We start from the raw sequence: 25,307 nt of genomic DNA, 5'->3' as shown, positions 1-25,307 counted from the left end.
CTCAAGATTTTCCTTTCAAAGAGGAAATTTATACTATAGTAAGGGACCTAGATAGTGAAGTCAGCTGGTCCATGGAAGTCAAAATGGAAAATGTGCCTGTACACCTGCAAAGGAAAATGCACTAAAGTTATTTCCTGATGTAGGGATATGAGCCAATAAATAGAATCATAGAACACTACATTGGAAGGGACCTCAAGGATCATTTGGTCCAACCGTTCATGGCAAAGGCGTGATCTAGACAAGATGGATCAGCACCCTGCCCACCTGAATCTTAAAAGTGTCCAGTGCGGGGGAATCCACCACGTCTCTGGAAAGATTATTACAATGACTGATTTTTCTCATTGTGAAAAATCTTCCTCTTGTGTCCAATAAAAATGTTTCCAGCATTAACTTGTACCTATTGCCCTGTCCTTTCCATGTGAATCCTTCTAAATGGGATTCTTGCATCTTTAGTGCAAGGCACCGTTTAAGTCCTAGAGCACAGTGATGAGGTCTCCCGTAAGCCTTCATTTCTCAAGGCTGTACAACCCAGCTCTCTCAGCCTTTCCTCATATGGCAGGCTTCCCAGTGGCCTTTCTCCTGACCCTCCCCAGCCCGGCCACATCTTTTTAATATAGAAGGGACCAAATCTGAACACAGTATTCCAGGCATGGCCTGGCAAGCACTGAGTAGAGTGGGAAATGGACTTCATTTTCTGTGCTGGTAATGCCCTAGTGATGCCACCCATCATCCTGTTGGCTTCTTTGCCACAGCAGCACAATGTTCACTCATCAAGCTTGTTGTTCACCAGGACCCCCAGCTCCACTTCTACAGGTCTGCTCCCCAGATGGATAGATCCCAGCCTGTGCTGCATTCCTGGACTGTACTTGTCCTTGTTGAACTTAATAAGATTCTTGGATTTCAATGTGTTTTCTTGATACTTGAAAACTAAGTTGCATTTCTTAAACTGTGTATCCTTCAGCCTGCAGCAATGGTATTTTGTTTTTAGAAATTCTTCCTGTCTAAACCAAAACATAATATAGGATAGATTTGGCAATAGAAGTAGCAGCCTTCCACTGCAGCTTGCAAGTCACAGGGCATGTCATTCCCAGTAAACTGGGATTGGTCAGTGTTGTTAATTCTGATCAGAATGAAAAGTAAAGAGCTCGACAGACAATGGATAATAATGTTATGGCCCTTCAGGTACCGTTTGCCTTTTTTTTTTCTAGAAATCTTGTTATCACATATCTCATAGATGCATATTTTCTTAAAACACAGTCTCTGTTTTGTTGGATTTTTTTTTCTTTTTTTAGAATATTGACTGCTGAAAATAATTTCTGATATACATATAAACATTGGGTAGTATGTTACTCTAAAAACTGATGGATTGATAAAGGAGATGAGACCCCTTAAATTTTCCTGCATAATGTTCACTGTTATATTTGCTGGATGTTTTGTGGGGAAATCTCTACTTGGTGTCTCACAGTGCTTGCAAGGAAAATTGTGTGTTGTAAGGTTGGGTAAATACCACCTTCTCCTATCATGATTGTCTTTCAAAAAGCCCCAAAGTTCTTAGATTACCATCACTTACTCTATCTGATGCTGTCCCCTCTTATGTGAACAACGCACATAAGCACCCTGAATATGAAAAAGTTTTAATTAAAAAAGTGTCGATGTTGCATTTCACGTGGTAGTCTGATCATGACAAAATGTGTGTCTAGGCTGACTTTGATCAGTACTTGCCTCTTAACCTGGAGAATATATGGATTCCCATATCTTTTCACTTTATTATTAATAGTATTTTATTGAGAGGTGTGCTTGGTTCAGTTTGCTTATAAAATGGAGAGCAGACACAGAGAAAAGCTATGAAAACTATCTGTAGTTACTACTTAAATATTGAACTTTCTTAATTAACATCACACTCTTGTGCATTTTTTTGGCTCTGCTTTGAGCAGTAGGATGAACAAGTAAAATCTGAAAGGTGTAGAGCGGTGTCCAGTATGGGCATACTGGACTGAGGCCAGAAAAGGGCCACCAGGATGATGAAGGGACTGGAGCATCTGACATACAGGAAGAGACTGAGGATGCTGGGGTTGTTCAGCCTGGAGAAGGGAAGTCTTGAGAGTCTGATGAGACCTGGTGGTGAGGGCATGGTGAAAATGGAGCCAGACTTCTCTTGGTGATACCCAATGGCAGGACTAGAGACAGTGGACATAAATTGGATTACAGGATATTACATATAAACATAAAATTTTGTCACTGCAAGGATGGTCAGATACAGGAGCAGTTTGTTCAAGAGGTTGGGGAATCTCCAGCCTGGGAGACTAGATCATTTCCAAAGGTTTCTTCTAGCTTCAGTCATTTCTGTGATTCTGTAATTTCAAACGAAAAAATTGAGGTAATTGGAGAAAATGTGTATATTTACTCCAAATTCCATATTAATTTAAGTCTTAATTTTCTGTGATGAATTTCTTACCAAAAAATCATTTCCTTACCCTCATATGTTTGGGTTTGTTTAAATTAAAAGGCTTCTTGTTTTGTTGCAAGTTTGTTATTAGTAGAATCTCATGATAAGTAAATGGAGTGTGTCTCTTTAAGTACTTACATTTTAACCTTGTGTGTAACTTAATTAATGAATTATGGTATACAGGAAATAAATAGTCCTTGTGTTGCAAGTGATGCCAATTAGGTTTTAAAGTGACCTCAATTTCAGATGTGTTAAATTGGTCTCCTAAATTAAGTATCTATCTAAATAACAGACATTTGTTGTCCAGAAAAATCATTCATTTTGTTTCCTGCATTAAACAGGAATCTGTAAAGGTTATTATTGTTATAAGAGAAAATTACATAAAGTCCTAATTCATGTGACCAAATTTCTAATATCCTTTAAAAGCCTGACATTATTTATATGAACATTTAAATGTTTTTTTCAATGTGTAAGCTAAGACAAATATAAGACTGTGAGCTGACATTGAAATACAGCTCAATAAGAAAGAGTTTTTTTTTTTTTAGAGCACAAAATGAAAAACAGCTACAAAATAATTTTTTAATTCCTACAGACTGCACACACTTATTCACTCCTTCAGGTAAATGAATGGAAGAGCTTATACAACATTGCACAACAGCACAAGCATTTTGTTTTAGAATAAAGCTAGGAAAGCGTGTGTAGATTTTGTTTCCTGGTAGTGGCTTAGGGGGCTTGTCAGTAGCAAACACTGCAGACACTGTTCTCTCTTTACATCGTGCCCATTGCTTTCCAGAGTAGTCAGAACTGTAGTGTAACATTTACACATAAAAACTGTATTTTCTAACTCTTAGTATCCAAAAATCTGATGACCTGAGAAATACGTAGCTTACATTTCTAAACCTGACTTCAGTTCAATAATTCTCAATAAGGTCTGTATTGAGAGCAATGCCCTGAGTAGTCTGAATATGTAATTTATGTTAAGAGCTCTGAAGTCTTCACAGTTCACATTATAGCATGAACTATGAAAAGTACTTCAGCATTTCATTTTTTTTCAGACAAGTTTTTCTTGCAGGTGCTAGTTTTGAGATCATTCATCTGACATACTGTGCAGACTCCAACAGAAGTGCTTTCAAGAAACAGGCTTCACTGTCTGTGCACAATGCAATTGGCTCAGCCTCAATATTTGCCTAATACTATTGCTTGTCTTAGAGGGCAAGTGGAGCTTGTTTGCATGTTCTGTGTAGCCATTTCCCTAGTTACAAGCTGACCTTCACCATCGGATAACTGCAGCATGCAGGTGTGAAAGTAGATGTTTACTTTGCTTTTCTTAAGCAAAATAGGACCTACCTAGAGTGTCAGCTTCTTGCTGCTTTTGTAGAATGCCAAGTTTTGGACTTTGCAAAGGTTTGGCTCCTCCAAATGCTCTGATATTGGAAACTCAGTTTTACCTGTCACTAGCTCGGCACATCAGTGTAATTGTGTATGCTTCATTGCTCCCAGAGGATTGTCTCTTCCCCGTCAAAGCCAAAGCTTGGCTTTTCTGCTGCTCTTCTCTTCAGGCATAGGACTTCCAGCTGCAGCTTTTCTAACTCATCTGAAGCAGAACCAAAGCTGCTCCGAGACCCCAGCACAAGGCTGCTATTTTCCCTGCACAGTTTTCATTAAACCACTATTAGGGGAAGAAAGTCAACTTTGATGTCAAAATGCAATTTGGCAGAATTTGAGGCCAATGTAAGTAGACTTAATACATAATTTTTAGAAAATTTAGTGGGAAGCACATTTTGAAATGTAATAAATAGGATTATGTACTGATGCATAAGTAAACACTACAGTTTTTTAGGGAATGAGAAAATTAAATTGGCCAGAAACTGAAGTTGGTGGTGAAATGGCTGATGTGGTTGTCCAAAGTGTAAGAAATAGGAAAATTTAATATATTTTTAAATCATAATTATTTGTGTGTAAGCGCAAAGGCAGAACCTCTGGGATAAAATAGGAGCATCATTAAAATCAGTTGAAGATCTTTTCCTTGATTTCAAAAGGTTGGTTTTTTTACTACCTGTCCTAGTCTGTGCTTATATTTTAACATATTTTACAGAGGGGATTTCTGAACCATATATAGCTGTTATTTTACACCCACAGCCAACAAAATAGCCCTGTTACAAAATAGGATTGCACTAACATGTATTTCTACGGTGCTTGGGAAAATTTTGCCACTTAGAAGATGTTATGGTGCTGTGGCATTTTTATGAGACTTTCCCACAGAGGAACTGGGTATCTGGTTACACAATGACTGGTTAAACTAGTTAAAATGATAAAGAGTAGTTAATCTGCCGAATTTTACACTGTTAATAAAATAGTCTTGAAAACCTGATCTAAGCAGATGTAGAAATAACTACATAAACCAGTGAACAAACATTGAATACTCGTGTGAACACAGAAGAGTCATACAGCAAGTTTTTATTTAAAAAGCAAAATAGATTTGGGAGGTCTGTAAAAAAACTTTCCCTAAACAGCTTGGTTTGGAGCATAAACAATTTTTTTAATGAGTATTGTATTTATTATGGAAATAGAAAAGATTGTGTGAAATAGCTTTCAAATATACATTAATACAGGGAAAATCTTGGATATTTGATGTCAAAACTGAATGTCTCACATGTATATTTTTGTCATGTTGCAGAAGTTCTCTAGGCCTCTAAATTAGCATGTTAATGCTGTGCTGGATCTAGGCATGAACTCTTCAGAAATGCAACAAAATCATCCATGCTTCAGCATCTTATATTACTTGTACTATTACTTTTATTAAATATAGTATGAATGCCACATATTGTATAGATAATTATATATTACTGTCTTGTATTACTCAGCAATGTTTTTTGAAGACATCTGTTTGTGAAGATTAGATTTCTGGACGCTACCTGTAAGAATGGCAAAAAATTGTGGTACTTGATTTTATCACGTAGAAGTCATGACTAAACCTTTCTGTACTCATGTTAAGTTCATTAGAGGAAAAAAAACTGTGGAAATGAGCTGAGTGGAATTTGCAAGTGAAATTCTAGAATGAAGTGTCTACTGACTCTCCTTGCTCTAAGTAATCAAATTAAATGTTAAATAACTTGACATGCTACTTAAATTATCATTCTTTAAAAAAATGCAGATGCTGAAAACTAAAAATATTCATCCAGCTCTGTAGATATTTACATTAAAAGTCCCCAAAAGCCAGAACCACAATTTTATTGTGACTGAACATAATTTAAAGACATCAACATTTGTATGTTTATATCTTATTGTAAAGACTTTAAAGGTCTTCATTGTAAGCACTGCCAGATACTTTCAGTATTACAACTACATTTTTTCATTGATCTTAAGTGGAGAATGTGTTAATATAGAATGCTTACTGATAGAGAAAGCAGTTTCAGGAGATGACTTCATCATTACTATATGTAGAAGGTGCTGAAATAATTGGAAAAGGGTTCACAGGAGGTCCATCGTATAGAAGGTAGCATGTGAAATAAAGCATTGAAAACTGAGGAAATGAAATATGAAACAAATAATTGCCGATCTGGTTTGATGCAAAGAAGTGGCAGTAATACAAACAATACTTAGTGTGGGAGGAGTGCATCAGTGGACTGTGGTTTGCAGGAAAAGGCACTCAGAAGGAGGGAGGGAGGGAGGGAGGGGGCAAGAGACTGTCAGCATAAAACAAACATTCCATGAATATTGTCTGTTCATCTTAGCAAGGAACAATCTCACCACGAGTTTCCGTTAACTTTCATATTCCAGGGAAGTTGGTTTCCAGTTCTAGCACAACTTTTGCAGTAACCAAAAAAATGTGCATGAGAATAAACTCTCAGAACTGTTAAACACAGAGCAATTGTTTACTGCTTGTGAGTTGTTCTTCAGGATGCTGTAAGATACCTAATTGCTCCATTTGGAAATGACTATTCAGTTGCCTGTAAGGGCTTTAAGCAGCCACTGAAAATCAGAAGCTGATTAGTATTTTTTCAATAAATATTCAATAGCCTATTTTATGTAGGCCATGTCTAGACTACTAGTGCTCTTTAGTCATGTAAGTTTTCACAGGTTGTGTTGATATGTCCCTGTATCTGTTACCTGCTTTCTGCTGCTGATACTATTTTTTCATAATTATTGAACCACAGTTCACTGGATACCTTGGTTTTGCAGTATTGAACAAAGTCTGAAGTGATAGTTAAAATGTTATCTGAAAATCATATAAGGCACTTCAAAAGTTATAAATGGCTTATTTTTGGAAAGAAATGGATGTACTTATCTGAATTCCAGAAATGTTCATCATTTGCTCCTGGAAAACTCTTCAGCCAGCCCTTATAGTGGTTGTTACTAATCTACCCACGATTGTAAAGTTAGCTATAAGTTATAACTTATCCAGGATCCTTGTCTGAATGTTTACAAATGGTTATGAATCTCTAGCTTACGTATGAGAGATAAGAGGCTTATGACAAAACAGGGAAGAGCAACATGTGGTAGTTTTTTCAAGTATCTGAAACATAATGAAGAAGAGGAAGTGCTCATAGCCAAGGCATTTTTTTTTAATAGTAATTTTTAATACTTTCTATTCTGTCATTATTTGTCTATGTTCTTCCTGAACTCATCCAGAATTTCATCTTTAAACCTCTCTGAAAGCACAGTGGCTTCTCTTTCGTCTTAGGACAATTTAGACTTTAGCCAAGGAACATTCCTGAGGTCAGACTAAATTTCTATTGCAATTGTATTACTTTCATGTACCTGTTCACTAATTTGTTAGTTTTGTCTCTTAGTAACTATTCACACACAAGTTTACTATAGATATGGATACATAGCAGAAAATTCAAACTGTTCTTATAATTATTTTGCAGTTAAAATCAATAGGGAAGTGGAATAGCTCTTGTTGTGAGGCTCCTTTGAGAGAACATTTCCAAAAGCTACACTTCAACATTCATTTTGACTTAAAACCAGATAATTTAAATGTTCATTGCTATGTATATGCTACAGCACATGAAAACTTTGCATATAGTAATATATCGATGTACCTTAATCTTCGTTTTTCTTAAGGTACCATGAAATTATGACATTAGCTTTTAGTTTTGTGTGTGTGTGTACCCTTGCATGGCATATGATATTTCGATGTCAAAGCAACTTGTCTCATAAAACATGTTTGGTTTTAAGTGTCAAAGTGGCACTTCCCTTTGTTCAGTATAATGACTTTCTAGCCCTAAAAAATTAGCATATCACAAAGCTTATTCCCCATTGCCTAGTTCATAAAAGCAATATCCATTTAGGGAAAGTACAGGCATATGAGGATCACCCCTGTTGTGTTTTATCTTTATCTTATCATCAAAGCTTCTAACTTGGCATGAGACTGGCTTTTCAAGCTCATATTTTCTTTGTAATTTTATTAAAATTACCAAGAGGTTTATATTCAGACAATACAAAGCTTGGGTCTCATTATTCTTGACCACAGAGCTTATGTGCTCCTCTTTCATGTAGAGAAAATAATCCTTATTTTTGAAACATTTTTCCCGTTTTTTTAGCTGTGGACTTCTTTTTTTTAAATCCAGAAGTATACAGCTTTGTTGTTTTCCAAGGACTGTTGAAACCCCACAGACGATAGGAAACTGTCTTTTTGTGAAAACAGAACCATGCTGTCTCCCTTCATAAAAAACCCCAATTGAATGGCATTTGAGTGCTGGTTTTCAGGGATGTAACTTAAGAAATGATGAAAGAGCCACAGAGAGAGCCAAGAAATGGTAGGCTTAATCCCAGTGCTGAGAGCTGTTCACTGTCCTTCCTGTCAGTAGCTGTTCCTCTTTCCTGTCAATTCTTTACTTCAGTTTTGTTCTGAGAGAAAGCATGTTGCATCTTTGAGCTGGTATGAGGCTTGATCTATTAATGATACCTTTTGAATCAGTTTCAATATTATTAAACTTAATGAGATCTTTTTTTAGAGAAAGCCAGTCTGTAGCTGATGAAAATTTTCCCTTTTTTATTTTCTTTGATGCTGAGTTCTTCTCACATCCTCATGGAGACATAAGGAAATACAAGTTCTGCAAGAAATACAGTCAGATGGCACCCGAAACATTAAGGTTCCCTTATTAACTAGGCACAAAATCACTTTCCTCCAAATCATTTTATGGAAGGCGGGAAGGGAAAAAAAACCACAAAGAAATCCCAAGCCCACAGCTGCTTGAGCTGTGGAAGTGGCAGGGCCGGGTTTCCTGCAGGGCTCGGTGTTGCCTGGTTTCTGTTACGCCGTGCCTGCCGCAGCACGAGTGCTGCAGCTTTGCTGGCTGAGTGAGGGTTTTTGCGGGTGCTGTGCTGGTGCTCACTGGTGCATGCCAGTGCTACTGTGCTCCTGCTGCAGCCTCCCTGGGAATAAGGGCAGGAGGCACAAAGACCAGTCATTCAAATCTGTCTTCACTACTGGCCCTGAGCACTTCTGTCTCTGTCAAAACTGGAAGTTACTGAAGAGCCTTAACACTTGCTAGTTCACACACTGCTAAATGCACAGTGATGTGTTAGGCCTGGTTTTCTTGGAAAGCTAGGCTTTAAAATAATCTTCCGTCTGCTGAAACTCTTTTTAATTTTTTTTTCTGTACACTCATAAAACAATATAAAAGGCTGTTTCAGGCCAAAGCTTGCCTTGTTTTCTTCTCGCCCACTCATGTGTATGTCTGCCCAGAGTGCTGGATTTCACAGCCTGGGGTTGGTGGTCATAGTCCATTTCCCTGGGTCCAGCACAGGATATTAAAATTCTGACTTGACTATCCTAACTGGGATAAAACTAGCTTCCAGTATTGGGGTCCCTTGCTACTCTTCGTCATTCATCTCTGTTAAGCAACATAAACCAACTCCTTGTTGACTTGCTCGTATTTTGTTTTACTCTGTCAGTACACATTGGGATAGCAGATCCATACTCAGTCAAGTCCTCCTTCTAAAATGGGCAGGTTTGGGAATTGCTGTCCTTTGAGAAAACCTGCAGGTTTTTGTCTTTTGCAGAATAGAATTCTATGCCAACCACTGCCATTTTAGAAGCTTCTTAAATCCTCATCCCTGAAAAAAAAATCAAATTGATTGTGATACAGAAAACACTTCTATAAATGTATGTTTTGTGCTGGGTAAAGTCAGAATTCCTTGCCCTTGTATCTACAGGTAAGAAAAGTTGCAAGTGCAGTGATTATCTAGTTTCAGGAGTTTTTTTTAATGTCAAAAATCATTTACAGCTTATCCCAGAATACTTCTGAAGATAAATACTAGTTTAAGGAATCATATAACAGTGAGGATTTCTATATTTAAATTTGTCTTCAGGGTTTCCTTTTCATAAGGCAAGTCAGTAATCTGCTGTTTGTAGCTGCTGTTTGACATTATTTCTAATTGCTGAAGTTTTCAGGCTAAATAAGCTGGTGGAAGTTGCCTTGTAGCAATGTATTTGAAATTTTGAAATAAGTGCATCTGTCTAAGTTTCTAATTAGTCGCTGTTAAAACACGGATGATGGTGGCGATGATCTCTCCAGTCTACTTATTTTCACATAAAAATACTGGGAAAATTTGCTAAGATTTGTGATTTTGTGCTTATCTCTTTTTCAGATATGGTAGGTAGTTTTAGTATGGATTTGCACAAGGAGCTGGAGGAAGATTTTCATCAAATTCGAGTTATGCTGTGACAGACTGTGCTTTTTTTTATTATAAGACAAATAGTAAAGAATCATCTGTAATCAAAACTGATAATCAAATAAATTGGTTTAGGCCTAGTAAACAATATTTACATATGCTTTCAATCTGATACTCTGTTTTTTTAAATCTTGTTATAAGAAAAATATTTTTTGCTTCCTGTAACTGATAAATGTCAGTGTTTTAACTATAGAGTTCAATTTGATTTAAAAGAAGCCTTGTACCTGTAGGCTGAGTCTTCTAGGACATTTATTTTCATGTTTTAATACTATTGTTGGAGTTTTCCTTGCTGTGATTCATGTATTTTTACTAGTGTAAATACTAGTTGGAGTAAAATTATATAGTCATCTGTGCATACAGAAATACATAAAAATAGAGGACAATCCCAATATGCTGAGGAGAGATGGTATTAAAAAGAGTAATTGGCCATGTCTTTATTATACTTGTGCTCCTGGACCAAAAATGTGTCCCATACTGAAGACCAGATTTCCAGCAGTTTCTGTTGTACTGCAAATGCAGTAATGAGAAAAATAAACAAAAGTTGAATATTGAGTAAGAATTTGTTATAACTTCATTATCTTTGTGGAAATGTCTTTCCCAAAGATGATGTTATATGAAAACTTTTCCATCAGCTTCCTTACTCAGCCTTCTTCTACTGTGTAAGTAAAATTCAAAGTTTTTGTTGAGGGAATTCCTGAAATTTTGGTGCTTTTTTTAATCTGCCTATTCCTAAATTTTTATTTAGTTAATTATTTTCTTCTAATTTCCAACTGATATTAAAATCCAAAAATTCAAAGCTAACTAATTCACAGAGGTATCTTTAAGATCTCTCTAATAAGAAGGAGTAACTTCTCATTCATCATCTTGAAGGTGGTGTTTGATTCCACTGGACGCTGCCTGAGAGCCAGGTGCTCCTTGTTCCCTTAGAATGTTTGCTTGTTCTGCCTTATCTGATCCCTGTGATCAGTGGGATTGCAATATGAGAGTCCTCCAGCCCTTGTATCAAGGAATAGCCATCAGAAAAGGATTGTGCATACACATAGGTTATCAACAACTTGTCTTAAGAGGGCTTGAAGTGTCTGGTCACTGTTCTGTTTGTTGTGAGACCAGTGCAGTTAAGCTGAGCTTGCTTAGACCCTGCTGAGTCTCCTAGGTGGTTTGTAGAGTTGGAAGATGAACTTAATGTAATGGGTGTTTTATTCAAAAAAGCCAGGTTTTAAAAAAAGAAAAGCAGATCCAAGAGCTGAATTTCTTTCTCACACACCTGATGCCTGTTATTAATAACAGTGGTAAGAAATCATGCTTAATGTGGCTTGTCTCATTTTAATCAACCTGTAAGAAACATGAAAAGACAACACATCTGAGATTTGGTTTTAAACCAAGTGTTCTTCTATAGTCTGTGGTTGTTAGAGGTGGTGATAGTCTCTTATGTTTCAGCACAGTAGTAATTAGCAGTCAGTGTATATACTATATCCATGAAGTTTGTGATGAATTTTTCATATTAAAAAAAACTCCCTCTATCTTCAATGTCCTTGTTTTTGTTACTGAATCTTTTAAAGCAGTATTCTAGGTACTATTTTCAGACAAGGAAAATATTCTATTAACACTATAATTTTTTAAATGAAGCAATCATTTCAGTTGCTTCAGAGCTACTAGACAGAAGAAACTTGAGATCATGCTATGGTGATGATTCTTCCACAGCTGTTTGAAAACTGTGCCTTGTAAAGCAATATCATCTGCAGACAAGCTACAAAGTGCAGGGATAGCAATTAATTGTGTAGGTGGGACTCTGTAACCAAGACCAGCTGTTAGGCTATGAAAGTAAATAGATACAGAGAACAACCACTGGTTGGCTGAATTTGGGTTTCTGTTTCATTTATTGCTGTAGAACAGTACTAAGACTCGAGCAAGGTACAAGGACTGTTCATAGTCTATTTTTGTGTGCACTTGTAAAACAAAATATTTTCTGAGATTTATAGGGGTCTTTCCTACCTCAAGGAAGGTGTAGAAATCAAGAAAATGCCCTTGTGATGGCCAATAGTTTATGATGTCAAGGTATTACTCACACTTCTACGCCTTGTATCTGAGAACCTCCAAAGGTCCTCGTAAATTACACTTTATAGAATTGAAAAGAGAGTAGTAGCTATTTGACATTCAGAGTAAAATCTTGTTCCAGTCTTGAACATAAAGATGTACTTTTTTACAGCTGAGCCTTACTTGAAAAAATTCGCTATGTCATGTGTCTCATTGGGGTTCAGCTTCTTTCTGGTAACTGCTCTAGCAGATAGACTGCTGTCTATATTTAAGACTTTTGTCTGCCTCCTTTCCTTTTCCATAGAGCTAGCATATATTCAGGAGAAATCATTTACATGGGGACCTTGCCTCACCCTTTCTAATGCAATATGACACATCTTGTCCTTTTGTTCTTACCCTGATTACTCAGTACACTTTCTTCCAGATATTAAGCACATAAAATGAAATGTAAAAATCACTCAGACAAGTATGAGTGACCATATATCTCACTCATCTATGTTTTTATGGTTACGGAGTAGTAGCTGAAGTCATGTGGGACCTTTTTATCGGAGGCAGTCAGGGTTGCCTTTTGGGCACAATCTGTTACTGACTTCAAGGAGCATGATAATTTGGCTGGGATTCAAGAAACTGCTGATTGACACACAGCCTCTCCATCTGTTGACCACTGTCTAATTTATCTCATTATAACTTAATAGAAAGTCAACTGTGAACATTCACCAGATTCCTTTGCCTGCTCTCAGGGTCTTGGGTGTTGATTTTTCAGGCCAGAATATATAGTAACATACCAAATCTGAAATGCTAGCACCCACCCTGACGGATTGGGTTTGCATGGCCAAGTCTTCGTAGCGGGGGGTGCTACAAGGGTGGCTTCTGTGAGAAAGTCCTAGAAGCTTCTCCCATGTCCGGCAGAGCCAATCCCTGGCAGCTCCAAAGATGGATGTGCTGCTGATCAAGGCCTGGCCAGTTAGAAATGGTGGTAAAGCTTCTGTGATGACATATTTAAGAAGATGAAAAGTTATCATGCAGTTAAACTCCTGGCAGGGACCTGCAGACCCGTGGAGAGAGAAGCCCATGCTGGAGCAGGTTTCCTGGTGGGACTTGTGACCCTGTGGGGAACCCAGGCCAGAGCAGCCTCTCCTTGAAGGACTGCACCCCACGGAAGAGTGACCCATGCTGCAGCAGTTTGAGGGGGACTGTTACCTGTAGGATGGACCCACTTTGGAGAAGTTCATGGAGAACTGTCTCCCCTTGGAGAGACCCTATAGTGCAGCAGGGGAAGGACTCCTCTCCCTGAGCAGTGGAAGAAGCCACAGGTGATGAACTGACCATAATCCCCATTCCCTGTCTCCCTGCACCACTGGGGAAGAAGGGAGACCTGGGAAGGAGGGAGGGGTGGGAGGAAGGTGTTTTTAGGGCTTATTTTACTTCTCATTATCCCACTCTGATTTTGTTACTAATAAGCCTCCTGCATGGATGTGTTTTCATAAGTCTCAAGAAACGATGAGGTAAAGAATTGTACTTTGAAATAGCAGCATTCTGTGATATTTATTAATACCTTAATAGGGAAGCATTGGATTATTCCTACAGTATGAAGAAATATTATAATATTTTGGTGTTGCAAGGCCTCAAGTTTAGTTATTTCTGGTCTTTGCAAATTTTTCTAGCAATGTCACTATTCCTACCATCAATGGTAGGTGGTGACAGATCTTGCTCTTTAACTTACTCTCTATCTCTCTTCTACTTGTCTTGGTTTAGCTCTCAGTGGTTGTTTTCCACCCATGAGCTATGGCAGGCTTCTGGTGAGCATGGCAGACATCTTGTCAATAAGAACAGGTCCTTGCTTCTGGTCTTCTATAGTCTTTTGCTTTTCCCTCTCATTCTTGAGCAATGAGCTTAGTCTGTCCTAGCTATTTAAAATGTCCTGAAAGCCTCCTTCCTATTCAGACAGCAGCAAGATTAATTAGGTGACCTAGACAGTTCTCAAACTGCTGGTAGCAAATGAATATCTGTCCACTCATCAAAAAGGCAAAATGGAGTGACTTTCACCACACAGGTGTTGCAGAGTCTGGTGTGTAGAATTTTATGGGTTTGGCTCTCTCTGACTGGTAGGATGTCTGGAGAGCAGGATGTGCAATTTCACCTGGGTGCTCTTCCATTGAGCCCCCAGCTCCCTGGGGATGGAGTTTTTGCTTCATGGTCTCTGACCATGAAGTAGAATGCATTGTGTAACATTGCTGCTTCTTTGTGAGGTTCTGCTGTTCTAACTGGGTGAAGTAGCTTTAAAACAGATGGGTTTTGTTTCAGAATATATTGGGAAAACAGGAGGGGAAAAATATTATCCCGTTCAAAAAAAAAAACCTATGTTATCTATTTCCCCAGCAAACCCCATCTTTTCTGACTGATGCTTTTCTAGATTGTTCTTAACAACTTCCAGTGAGAGAGATGTTTTGGAGTCCTGTACAGAGATAGATATCTACACTGGATATTTTAGGGCTAGTGTGTTATTTGTCTTCTGATGGTGATGGAGCGGTGGTGTGAGTTTGAGTTTGGGGGTTTGGGGGGAGCAGCATGCTAAGTCTGAATGTGCTTACATTGTATCTGCTGCCTTGATGAGAAATTAGTGTTTGAGCCCAGATCTGGTTGAATTGAAAGAATTTAATTTCCCTGTGTTGCTGGTATGCCCCAGTCAACAAATCATTAGCAAAGTCAAGACAAGTTTGTGTTCAGTTCTTTATACATTTAAGCTATTTCAAAAACATGTCTTTTCTTTTTGTTTTTGTGATTATTTTTCCCTCCCTGCCTTAAGCATTTGCCCCTGGAAAATACCTACTCAAATTTACCAGTACTAAATGGCCACTTTCTTTTGAAATGTAAAAACAAGGTCATCTTATGGCTTTCGATAATATTAGTTAAAATGTGGCTGTAAAGTGACAGTAAATAGCTATGCAAAATAGGAGAACTAATGATCAGTGCTAACAAAGGCTGGATAAAGGGAAATCCATCATAGCTTGAGATCCCTGACAGCAGAATTGATGTCTAACCAGCAGTTTCCCTGCTCTATATTTTTGTAGTTTGTTAATTTTGAGAATCTTTTATTTGTCCACATTTACTGTATTCTCTTATTTGACTTTTTCTGGAGAATGCTTCTCCAGTTTGCCATCATGGTTACTCTAATGAAAGAAATACAAGACTTTATACATTTCGGCTGCTAGTTCATGGTCTTTTCAAACTGCACCATCACTGTACTAATTTACACAAACCTTATGCTTTCCTAGAAACCCCTGAGGTCCAGGAGTAACACCTTTTTTTTTTTTCCCCTCCCTTATTTTTAAATGACAGCTTGTATTATGAAGTACAAATTGGCCTGAAAAAATGGGATCATTGATTTGACGCCATTGGCACTGTTCAGAATTTTTCAAATGTATGAAGAGGCAACATAAAGTTATTTCAAGGTATTCCCAGAGGGCAGTAGTCATAGAGAGCCACAGAAAGATTCTTTGTTAAGGAGTGGGCAAATTATGTACAGGAAAGTGAGAGACCTCTCTCTCCTTTTATAGTTAGAACAGAAATACTTGAATCCTACAGTGCCAAAGCCTTACTCTTTCACAGAATAGCACATCAAAGTACATTACATCTTGTATTCCTACCTGATTTCTGAAGTTATGTGGCTAATATTAGCAGCAAATTCAAAAAGCACTAAGGAGAAACTGCCCTGTTTTCCTTTTTGGAAATTGAAAAAAATTGAGAAAAATTGTTTTGAGCAGTATTAAAAATCAAGAATGGGTTTTTAGTAACTTGCTGCTTACTGTAATGCTTTGATTTTTGACAAAATAATTATAGATAAGACAGGCGTGAAAGTGCTTGTCTTGGTTTGAAAGACAGATGTCTACTAAGGAAGGCAGGAGCCTCCCTTGGAATGGCAAATGCGACCCCCCTTCCCTCTGAGTTATTATAATTTTGAAATCAAGGGGCTTTTAGGCAAAGATATGGGAAATAGGAATAACAGTTCTTTACTATTATATATCTGTATGTGTATGACCAGTCTGGCAGAAGGAAAAAAAGCAGTGGAAGAAAGCAGCCTCCCTCTCCATCCAAACGCCGGGGACTGACTGTCCCCACACCTAGCTGAAACAAAAGGGTAGCCAGATGCATCCCACCGCAGTGGCTAGGTCTTTTGTTTTTCTGAAGTACCCAGCAATTTGTCCCCCTAGCGCCACATACTGGGAAAATTCCTTTAACAGAAAAAAAGCCCCAGGAGAACTCCTAAAAACCCCAACAGTGCTTTTAATGTTTTGGGTGGGTTTTTTCCATTAAAACCTAGCATTATGTGGAAAATGGAACTTTAAATAGGGAACTGTGTTTATCTGACCTGCTACAAGAGAATCATTTGAGTAAGAAAATCATTGGGCCAAAGTATCACTTACTGGTACAGAATTCTGGTGTACATCACTTACATTATGTGTTGGAATTACATGCAGGATTATATGTACAAGTACTATAGTCTAAAGTCAATACCAGTGTCATCTTAACTGTTTCTTCATATGCCGGCTGCACTGCACATCTATGCTATTTAATTTTTTTTGTAGGATGAGACTGTGAAAATGCAGTAGGCTACATCTCGTTTTGACTGTAAAGGGAATAACTTCCTACATATCTGACTTTCATGAGAAAGCATTGGTTCTCTTGATTCATCTGCATAGATTATGGAGAAATAAATTTAGAGCATATATAAATAACCATGAAAACATGTAAAGTTTAGTCTTGAGAAGAGTTAAATTTTATACAAGAATCTCCAAGAGAAAGTGAGTTACTTAATAGACAAAATTCACAGATTTTTTGTAGTAGAGAGCCTGGTATTAGAAATTATACCCTTTGGGTTGAATTAGTAGGAGTTGAAATTCATTAATTTGTTAAATATTTGTCATTGTCAACAGAAATGATGTTACCAAGGATGGAAATATTGCAGTCCTATTTATAAATTTATGTACCTTTGGATAATGTCTTATGATTTTATTTTCTTTGTAGTTATTTGAACTGCTAGGCCCTGAAGGTTTTGAACTCATAGAGAAACTCCTACAGAACAGATCTCTGATTCTGGGAAGATCTTCGACTTGTCCAAATGATAGCAGGTTCCAGGCTCTGCAAGGTAAGTGACTACAAAATTTTTGTTCCAAATCAGACAAAAAGTAGTTTCCTAACAGCTCTATTTCCAGCTGTAGTATTGTCCGTGTATATTTAAAAAGCAAGCAAAAAAAATCCCAGGAGACAATGGGGGAATGTATTTCTGGATTTAAAGAAAGAAATGGTAGTCTGATTATACAGAAGAAACAAATACAGATTGTATATATTTATTTAGTTTTCAACTGCCTATGGGCATATGCAGATTTTGAATGTATTAATAGTTGCACTTTTCCTGTTTTAATGGATTACTCTGGCAATAATCTGATCTTCTATGACTCCTCATTTGCTTTCCTGCTTCCTCTCTACTTCATCTAATACTCTACTCTCTAATATCTAATACTCTCTACTATCATCTAATGTAGGCCTTGGGGAAGAATAGCACAGTAATAAGCACTCCTGAAAATAATAAAGTCAAGCTTAAGCATGAAAAAGTGAGAGGGGAAAAAAGAGATTCAGGTTTTGTACTGTGATTTTTGCTTTTATAAGTTAATTTGTCTGCACTGAGTAATTATTTTAAAATATGTTTTACATATTTCTGTTGTAAAACAAGCCTTATTACTTTCTTCTCTGACAAAAATAAATCTGATTGCATATACGGTGTGACTTAGGATAAATCTTACATGGACATAGCAGCATGCAGCCCATTGCACATTCACTGCAAATGGAGTTAGAAAAATGTGAATAGAGCTAGAAATGGTGGACTTATGTATCTTCTCAATAATTTTAGAATGTAAATGATCCCTCTTTAATGTTTGTCTTCAATGAAATGTTATATAAGCAAGTGTTTAGAAATTCATCTCTTGCTGTGCTAATGGTTAGTCTAAATTCATCAGAGCAACTGTTAGTTTTACCTGTTTGTGATTTCAAAGAGGAATGTCTTGCTAGACAAGGCTTTGTGTCCTGATAGTTTTCTCTTCTTAGGTAATCAAATAATAAAAAATTAAAAATACATTCAATAGAAATGGAATTATTATATTTTTCTCCTATGTACAGATTTTAGTTACAGGAGTATTTTCGGTTCACTTAGCAGAAATAGTATTTTGGAAGCTTTTTCATTATGCCATGAGTAAAACCTATCACAGTAATATTTTCAATGTTATGTTTTTCAGACAATAGAAAAGCATAACTGATTTTATGCTTTTTTTCACTGATGAGAGAACCCTTTCTCTGTGGTAAAAAAGTCAGTGATATTCAGGGTATCTTCTCTGAGATTGAAGGTGCTCTGTCCTGAGCTCAGTCTATTAATTTTAATAAGGTTTTTTTTTTTTTTTTTTAATTGATCAAAATGGTATTTTTTATGGGGATTGAAGTCTTATCTTACCAAAATTTCATTTGGGGAAGGGAAAGATTTCTGTCAGAAATGTAGTCAACTGTGAGTAATTTGTGCCTTTAAAAAATAAGCACAAGTCAAGTAACTGTACATGTACTGCATTTTTATACCATGCTGTATTATTTGACTATTTCTTATGTAATTTCCTTCTGTGGCAGTAAAGGTGATTGTTGTGCTTATCGGACAAATCAAGTAACATTTCTTTGCCCTGGTGTGTTCAGTCTGAATTAAATTTAGTCAGGAAATTGCATCCATTATTGTCCTCTTTTAATGCGAGAGAGAGAGAGTTAAAGCTGCAGACATGATGGTATTAATGTGGACATTTTGACAGTTTATTAGAATTTTTTCAATGCTATTTAACAGGTTATTGTTGCCTTATCCAGTATGCATGCTGTGAGATGTAGGAGTTTCACTGTTGCTGTAGGTGAAAACTAAGCAGCACAAATTGTTCAAAATGTCAGTCAAGTGGGTTTATTTGATGAAAAAAGGTTTTCAAGTCTTTCGCTTCAAGAGTTTGGCTGCAGAAGTACATATGAAACATAACTGAGTTAAGTATTTAATATTCAGTCAAGCCTATATAAACTAATAATCTGTTTGCAGAATTTTGAAAAATGACATTTAAAACCACCAATATTGTTAAAATGAAAACAAAATAAATCTCTCCCAGCCTGTATGTGTTAACCAAAAGACTTGGTTGCATCTTTGGTTCTGGCCAGTACTGATCTCAGAAAGGTGAATGTAACTGGGCTTTTTTGGGTTCCCTGCTCCCCTAGATTTATTGTTTACTGTAATTGTTCTGTGGTTCTGATTCTTCTTGGTAATCCTGCTGCTTATCGACATAAAAGGAAGGAGACCTTGTGACTGTATAGAGTAGGATAGATTTTCTCACTTGTTCAGGGAAATTGCATTGTGAGTATGCTTTCAATACAATCATGTTATCTAGCATATACACACTAATTGTTCTGTGAAGAGGCTGTTTAAAAAAAAATCACCCTGTTTAATCTGTTTTCATGCCATCCTGCTTATCGGTGCATGTGTCTAAGAGCAGCGATAAGAGGCTAAGTAGCATTTCCACTGTAGATGAAGTTATCATAAATACAGAAAAGAAAAAATGCTCTTCCTTTTGCTGCTGGTCCATCCCCTTGCTTTGGAATGAAGTTGTTTTTATTTGAAATGGCTTACCTTTGGGACATGACCTGGTGGTACTTTTAGAGGTCTTGAGGCCTACTGCTGCACAGTCTACATAAAGCTCAACTATTTTTAAACACACAATACACTCACACACACACACACAAAACCCCCAAAACGAGCATGAAACCCCAACTAAACATCAAAACCCCAACTAAACATCAAAACCCCAAAGAATGAAACTGGGGAAAAAAGATGGAGTACAGTACTTACGGAGATGCATGCCTGTTATCATATTGCAGAACAGTGCAAGAAGTTTATAGGAGAAAATGCTAAGCCAAATTATGGTTGTCAAGTCACAATTCAGTCTGAACAAGAAAAGTTGTTAATGAAACAATATCGTCGGGAGGAAAAACGAAATGCCAGAAAAGAAAAACAAGCTGGGGAAGATGGAGAAGTTTCTGGAGAAGGACAAATGTGCTTTGATCCCAAAGAGCTGCGGATGCAAAGGTAATAAATCCCAAAAGTTGAGAAATGCTTCTGTTGTAATTGCTACTTCAATATATCATAACAGTTTATTTTCTTTTAGTTTGCTTTGGTGATTAGGTGATTCTGACTTCAAGTCACGTTTTATTACAAGCGTAGAATTTTTTTAAATATGAAAACCTGATTTTCAGGAAAGAAAGCAGTGATTTGCTTAATGAGAATCTTCTTGATCTCATCTACGTGGGCTGGAATTGCAGATTAGTGGGGTAGGCTATCTTTCTTAGTTCCTTTACGCTCACTACTTGCTTAGGATTTATGAAGTCTGTACTAAATCCATCAGAAGTATCTTTCTTTTTTTCTCTCAAGATTAATGGGTACTATTTTCCAAGTTGTCAGCTAGAAGGTAGTGGGAGGAGTAGAGGAGGGAGAGGATAAGGAGCAAATAAGCTGTTGTATTTTGTATTGAGAAAAATATAGTGAGACTGGTACCTAACTGTGAAATCATGTTTCTGTATTACTTAAAAAGAGTCAAAACTGCTTTTAGGAAAGCCTTGCACTTACTGGATTGTGCCTCTGAATTTTATCTGAACAGTGTATTTTAAGGATTTGGCCTAACTGGTGCCAGAGAATAACACTAAAATTTTTTCTCTGACTTCTACAACTCTTGCTGTGACTTTAATATACCATGCTCAGTGTTTGTGATGGAAGCCTGAAATGGGCAGAATTACTGCATTTTTTCTGCTCACAGAGAACTAGCACTTCTGAATGCTCGAAGTATGCCAGTCCTAGGTAGACAAAGAGAGATGAGCTTCGAAAAAATTCATTATCCACATGTCTATGATTCCCGAGCTGAAGCTATGAAAACATCGGCATTCATTGGGGGTGCAAAGGTATGTTGGTGCATGACCCTTCTTGAACAGTACATCTTTCCCAATGAGTAATGTGCAGCAGGGTTCCCTTTGTTTCCTTTGTCTCCTCCTTCTCAGAATCCAACGTATGAAGCAGGGTGTTTCAAACTCTTTGATATATTCTATTTTTATTTTGACTCTGGAAGAAATAATCTTATTCTCAACTAATGTATTTGCTTTTATTTCTAGGGTCACTTAAATTCTTAAAATACTACTTTTCTGTCTTTTGGATACTTTTGAATTGACTTTTAACAAAATGAAATCTTTATGAAATTCTAGACCTAATGGATTCTGAAATGTAATAAAACAGAGTTATGTTTTTTGGGGTTTTGGGACTATTTTCTGAGTAGTAAAACTGATTATTTTCTGTTTGGGGGGTTACTGATTATTTTCTGTTTGGGGGGTTCAGTACTATCTGTAAAATGAATGAGTGAGATTTGCTTTTGGTTGGGACTCATTTTTTGAAGGAAAGTGATAAAGCATTGTTTAAAGTAAGTTATACATAATGACACTTTCTGTTTTCATACTTTCAATTAATTTTCCTGTAATACTTTTTTAGGTGTTCTTACCAGAGTCAGTTCAGAGAGAAAACAATAAAATGTATGAAGAGGTGAAGATCCCCCATAGTGAACCAATGCCTATTGGTATTGAAGAGAAAATTGTTTATATTGAAGACTTAGATGAGGTGAGTATACCATTTCGAAGTTATTAAATTAGTTTTTACTTTTTATTACCAAAATTTAACTGTAAATACTGCCAGTTTTTCCAGTGATATGTGATAGGTAAATGCAGCCAGTTAATTTCTTCACTACTAATTTGGAGAATATTTATTGGGGAACATAGTTCAGTAATACAATCCCTTTCATGTTGACTTGGATTCAAGGAATTCCTAATCTGAACTACTTGTTCATGAGTTGCAGTTCTCAATTCCTTTGGCATTACGTTTTCAGTTATTTATGGTTTTGAGCTGTGATCTGAATCACTAGAATGAAATGAAAGTATTACAGCCATTCTGTTCTCTTCTGAAGATCACAGGAAAAAGTGAGCCTGAGCTTCTGTACCTTGACCTGTACAGGTTGGCTTCTGACTGCACAGCATTGTTCTGCACTAGGCTTACATCTGATGCAGTTCAGTGGTGTTGAATATGGTGTTGTAGACTCTATGGGGTGCAAAGTCATCTCAAAATGTGCTTTGGTGATAGGAAGTAAAGAGCAAAGAGGAAAAATGCAGGTAAAACAAATGTTAACATTTCAATTTTTACTGACTTAAAAGGGTGGAAAAGCTAAGGTAAGGAAACTAAATTTCTTGTTAGTTATTTACAGTGTAGAACTTGCAGTACTCCATCACAGGTACCTTTTTACTCCTCACTGTATATCTCAAATCTATTGAAAAATGGAAGATTTGATATAGATTTGAACAGAGACATAAAAAGCAAGCTCTGTGTATGTATGAAGAAGGTTTTATGTGTCTTAGCTCTGCAGCATATAATATGGATAAATGTTTTCCACCTTTTTCTCTCTGGGAAAGCAGGAAATGAGAATACATGCAGAGCAGTTTATTGGGATTCTGAGTAAAGATTGTCTTACGTAAAGATTTAACTCTTTCGAAACAGAAGACAGTTTAATTTTAGAATAGGAATCTATTCTTTTCTGCTTAGGTGACAGTATCTAATGTTGTGTTTATGAATTGACTGACAGCTTAACCAGATAGAAAAATACAGCTACTGCAGTTATTGTCATTTTATATGACAATATTCAGCATGACAGCTTTTTTTGCAATAAAATATCTTTTTCCTAAGCTAAATACTACCTATTAATCTGTAAATTTTTTGCAAGAAGTACCAATATTTCAATAGGCAGTAAGCAGTTTCAGAAAAAATATGGTTCAGACAGAAAAAGACCTATCTAAAATGAATAGTTTGCAGATTTTTGCACATATACTGTTAAAATAAATGTTAACAAATGCATCAGCTATACAATTTTAATAAGTAATTCTCCTTTGTAGACTGTGTATAAAGAGGTCTGCTTTTCAGTTTTACAGTGAAATTTTGAAATAGAAACAATTTTCTTCAGAACTTAACTCTTTGATATGATTCTTCTTACATGGGATCAAATAGAAGTGTCAACAACAAATACAATTTTGATTGTTTGAACACGTATGTAATTCCTGCCCCCAAGTGTAGTATCGATTTGCAACAAAAGACGACAAATTTATGAAGTTTGTCCAGCTTCAGGACTTGGCAGCTTCCTGGTTCCACTAATGAGACTCATAGATTCAAAATCTGTTGAATAGAACTTTTTTATCAATGAGCTAAAAGAGGCTGGAATTGCCAAGCGTAAGTTCAGACATACCTAGTCAAGATGTAAATATCTTGGTTAGGGCAAATTTTCTTTTTTTTTTTTTTTGTTTCCTCTGCATGGCTGTTTTAAATCTCTAAGCTCAGAAACACCTTGGTTGGTGTTTCAAATTTTTGCCAATTAACTGGAGTCAGTTTAGAGAGCATGAAGATTTTCTGTCAATATATTTTATTTTTGGTTAACTAGTGTAAGCAAAAGCAGAAATATAATGATTTTCGGGTGTTTCCCTAGCAGGTATAGGTGCTCACAGAATGGCTCTATTGTATCTCTATATGGGTATGTTTGCAGGATTATCTAAAATTTGAGTAGGTGGGCAAGGACTAGAGATGGCAGTAAATATAACTGTAGATATTTCATAACTAGGAACTTCTAAAGGCATCATGAGGAAGCTTACAGTTCTGCTACTGTTGACTGCTATGAAGTGCCATTAGTGGTAGGGTTTTGATGTAAGACATTGAGTTAGTCTAGACATAAAGGTACTCAGCCTGTTTAACAAGTCAATATACATGCAACCCATAATCCACAGGGAAAACAAGCACAAAGCAACCAAGCCATTTATTGTTGCTGGGTTTTTAAGTATTATATATTGAGCTTTCTAAGCACTTGCTGTTCTCTGGGGAAGTCCTGGTGGTATTAAAAATTATAAATATTCTTCTTTCTTTTCTTTTTAATCTGTATGGTTTCATTTGCACAAAAATAATTTTAAGAACTCTGTTTCTTATGAGCTATGTGATTTTGATCCCACTGTCAGCAGTTTGGGGAGAGTATTTGACCGTGTAACGTGTATTGCTGAGTACACCGTTGCATTTCATCTTCAAAACTCCTAAGGTCAGAACTGAGTTCATAAGGTGTTCATTTATATTTTGAACTGTTGGCCAGAAGTTAAAGCTTTGCATCATATAAGTTGGAAGTAATCTTGCATTTAAATGTTTTAAAGTATTAGTTAAGATTTAGATTTTCTTATTTCCTGTAAACACAGGTTGAGAAGAGATGAGAGAAATGTATTCCTCTAGACACTAGTTCTAACAAACCACATACTAACCACATTTTAAACATGTATATGATTCCCTTTTTTAGTAGTTTCTTATGCAGAAGTATAAGGCAAAATGACAAAACCTCTACAAATCAACACCAAAGGCAGCAGCAATGCCTTAAACCAGTACAGATATTAACACAGGGTTCTTTTTTATTGGATTGGCAATGTAGCCAGGATGCATCTGCCGCTACACTCCGGAATTAAGAAATAACACATTTAAGATAGTTTTAGTACTATATTATCTGAAATCTTGTGGCTGGTATTTTCAAAGTAAGTATTTAGTTTAGTTAGGGCCTCCTTGCATAACCTTTCCTAAAAAGTTTATGACTTCATGATTAGTGAAATCACTGCCTGAAAGAACACAGATGCTAAGATGAAACTCATATGAACTGACAAAGGTCCAAATTTTTCTAGCTACCATTCCTACCTAATCCCAGGATTCACTGCAAGTAGGAGATCAGGAGTGACCAACCTTGCACAATTTAGCAGCCATAAAAACACACCATAACATGTCATAAACTGCTGGCTTCAGCACTTCCCTGTTGTGTTGTTCCTTTTTCTTTGTCTCCTACCTTTCCCCATTATGATCTGAACTCCTGCTTCACCTCCTCCAACAGTCTCACTCCACCTGTGTTGTCTCATATTGTTATTTCCTACCCGTGTTGAGTTGGGAGCAGGAGCTGGTAGCACGGAGGGAGCTGTGCTGCTGTTCAGGAAT

The 25,307-nt window shown here is 36.7% G+C and overlaps 1 protein-coding gene across 1 annotated transcript in view; it reads left to right on the top strand.

Moving 5' to 3' along the window:
* Nucleotides 1–25,307, top strand: part of ASCC3 (activating signal cointegrator 1 complex subunit 3) — a 255,062-nt gene that overhangs the window by 24,363 nt on the left and 205,392 nt on the right. Inside the window, exons 5-8 of the mRNA XM_008637741.2 lie at nucleotides 17,189–17,309; nucleotides 20,105–20,312; nucleotides 21,037–21,178; nucleotides 21,756–21,881. Coding sequence (XP_008635963.1) covers nucleotides 17,189–17,309; nucleotides 20,105–20,312; nucleotides 21,037–21,178; nucleotides 21,756–21,881 — 597 coding nt within the window. The remainder of the gene's footprint in view (nucleotides 1–17,188; nucleotides 17,310–20,104; nucleotides 20,313–21,036; nucleotides 21,179–21,755; nucleotides 21,882–25,307) is intronic.

The sequence above is a fragment of the Corvus brachyrhynchos genome, unplaced genomic scaffold, assembly GCF_000691975.1.
Source record: "Corvus brachyrhynchos isolate BGI_N302 unplaced genomic scaffold, ASM69197v1 scaffold14, whole genome shotgun sequence".
NCBI classification, from domain to species: domain Eukaryota; kingdom Metazoa; phylum Chordata; class Aves; order Passeriformes; family Corvidae; genus Corvus; species Corvus brachyrhynchos.
Note: the sequence above shows the minus strand (reverse complement) of the source record. Positions and strands in the feature narration are given on the sequence as shown.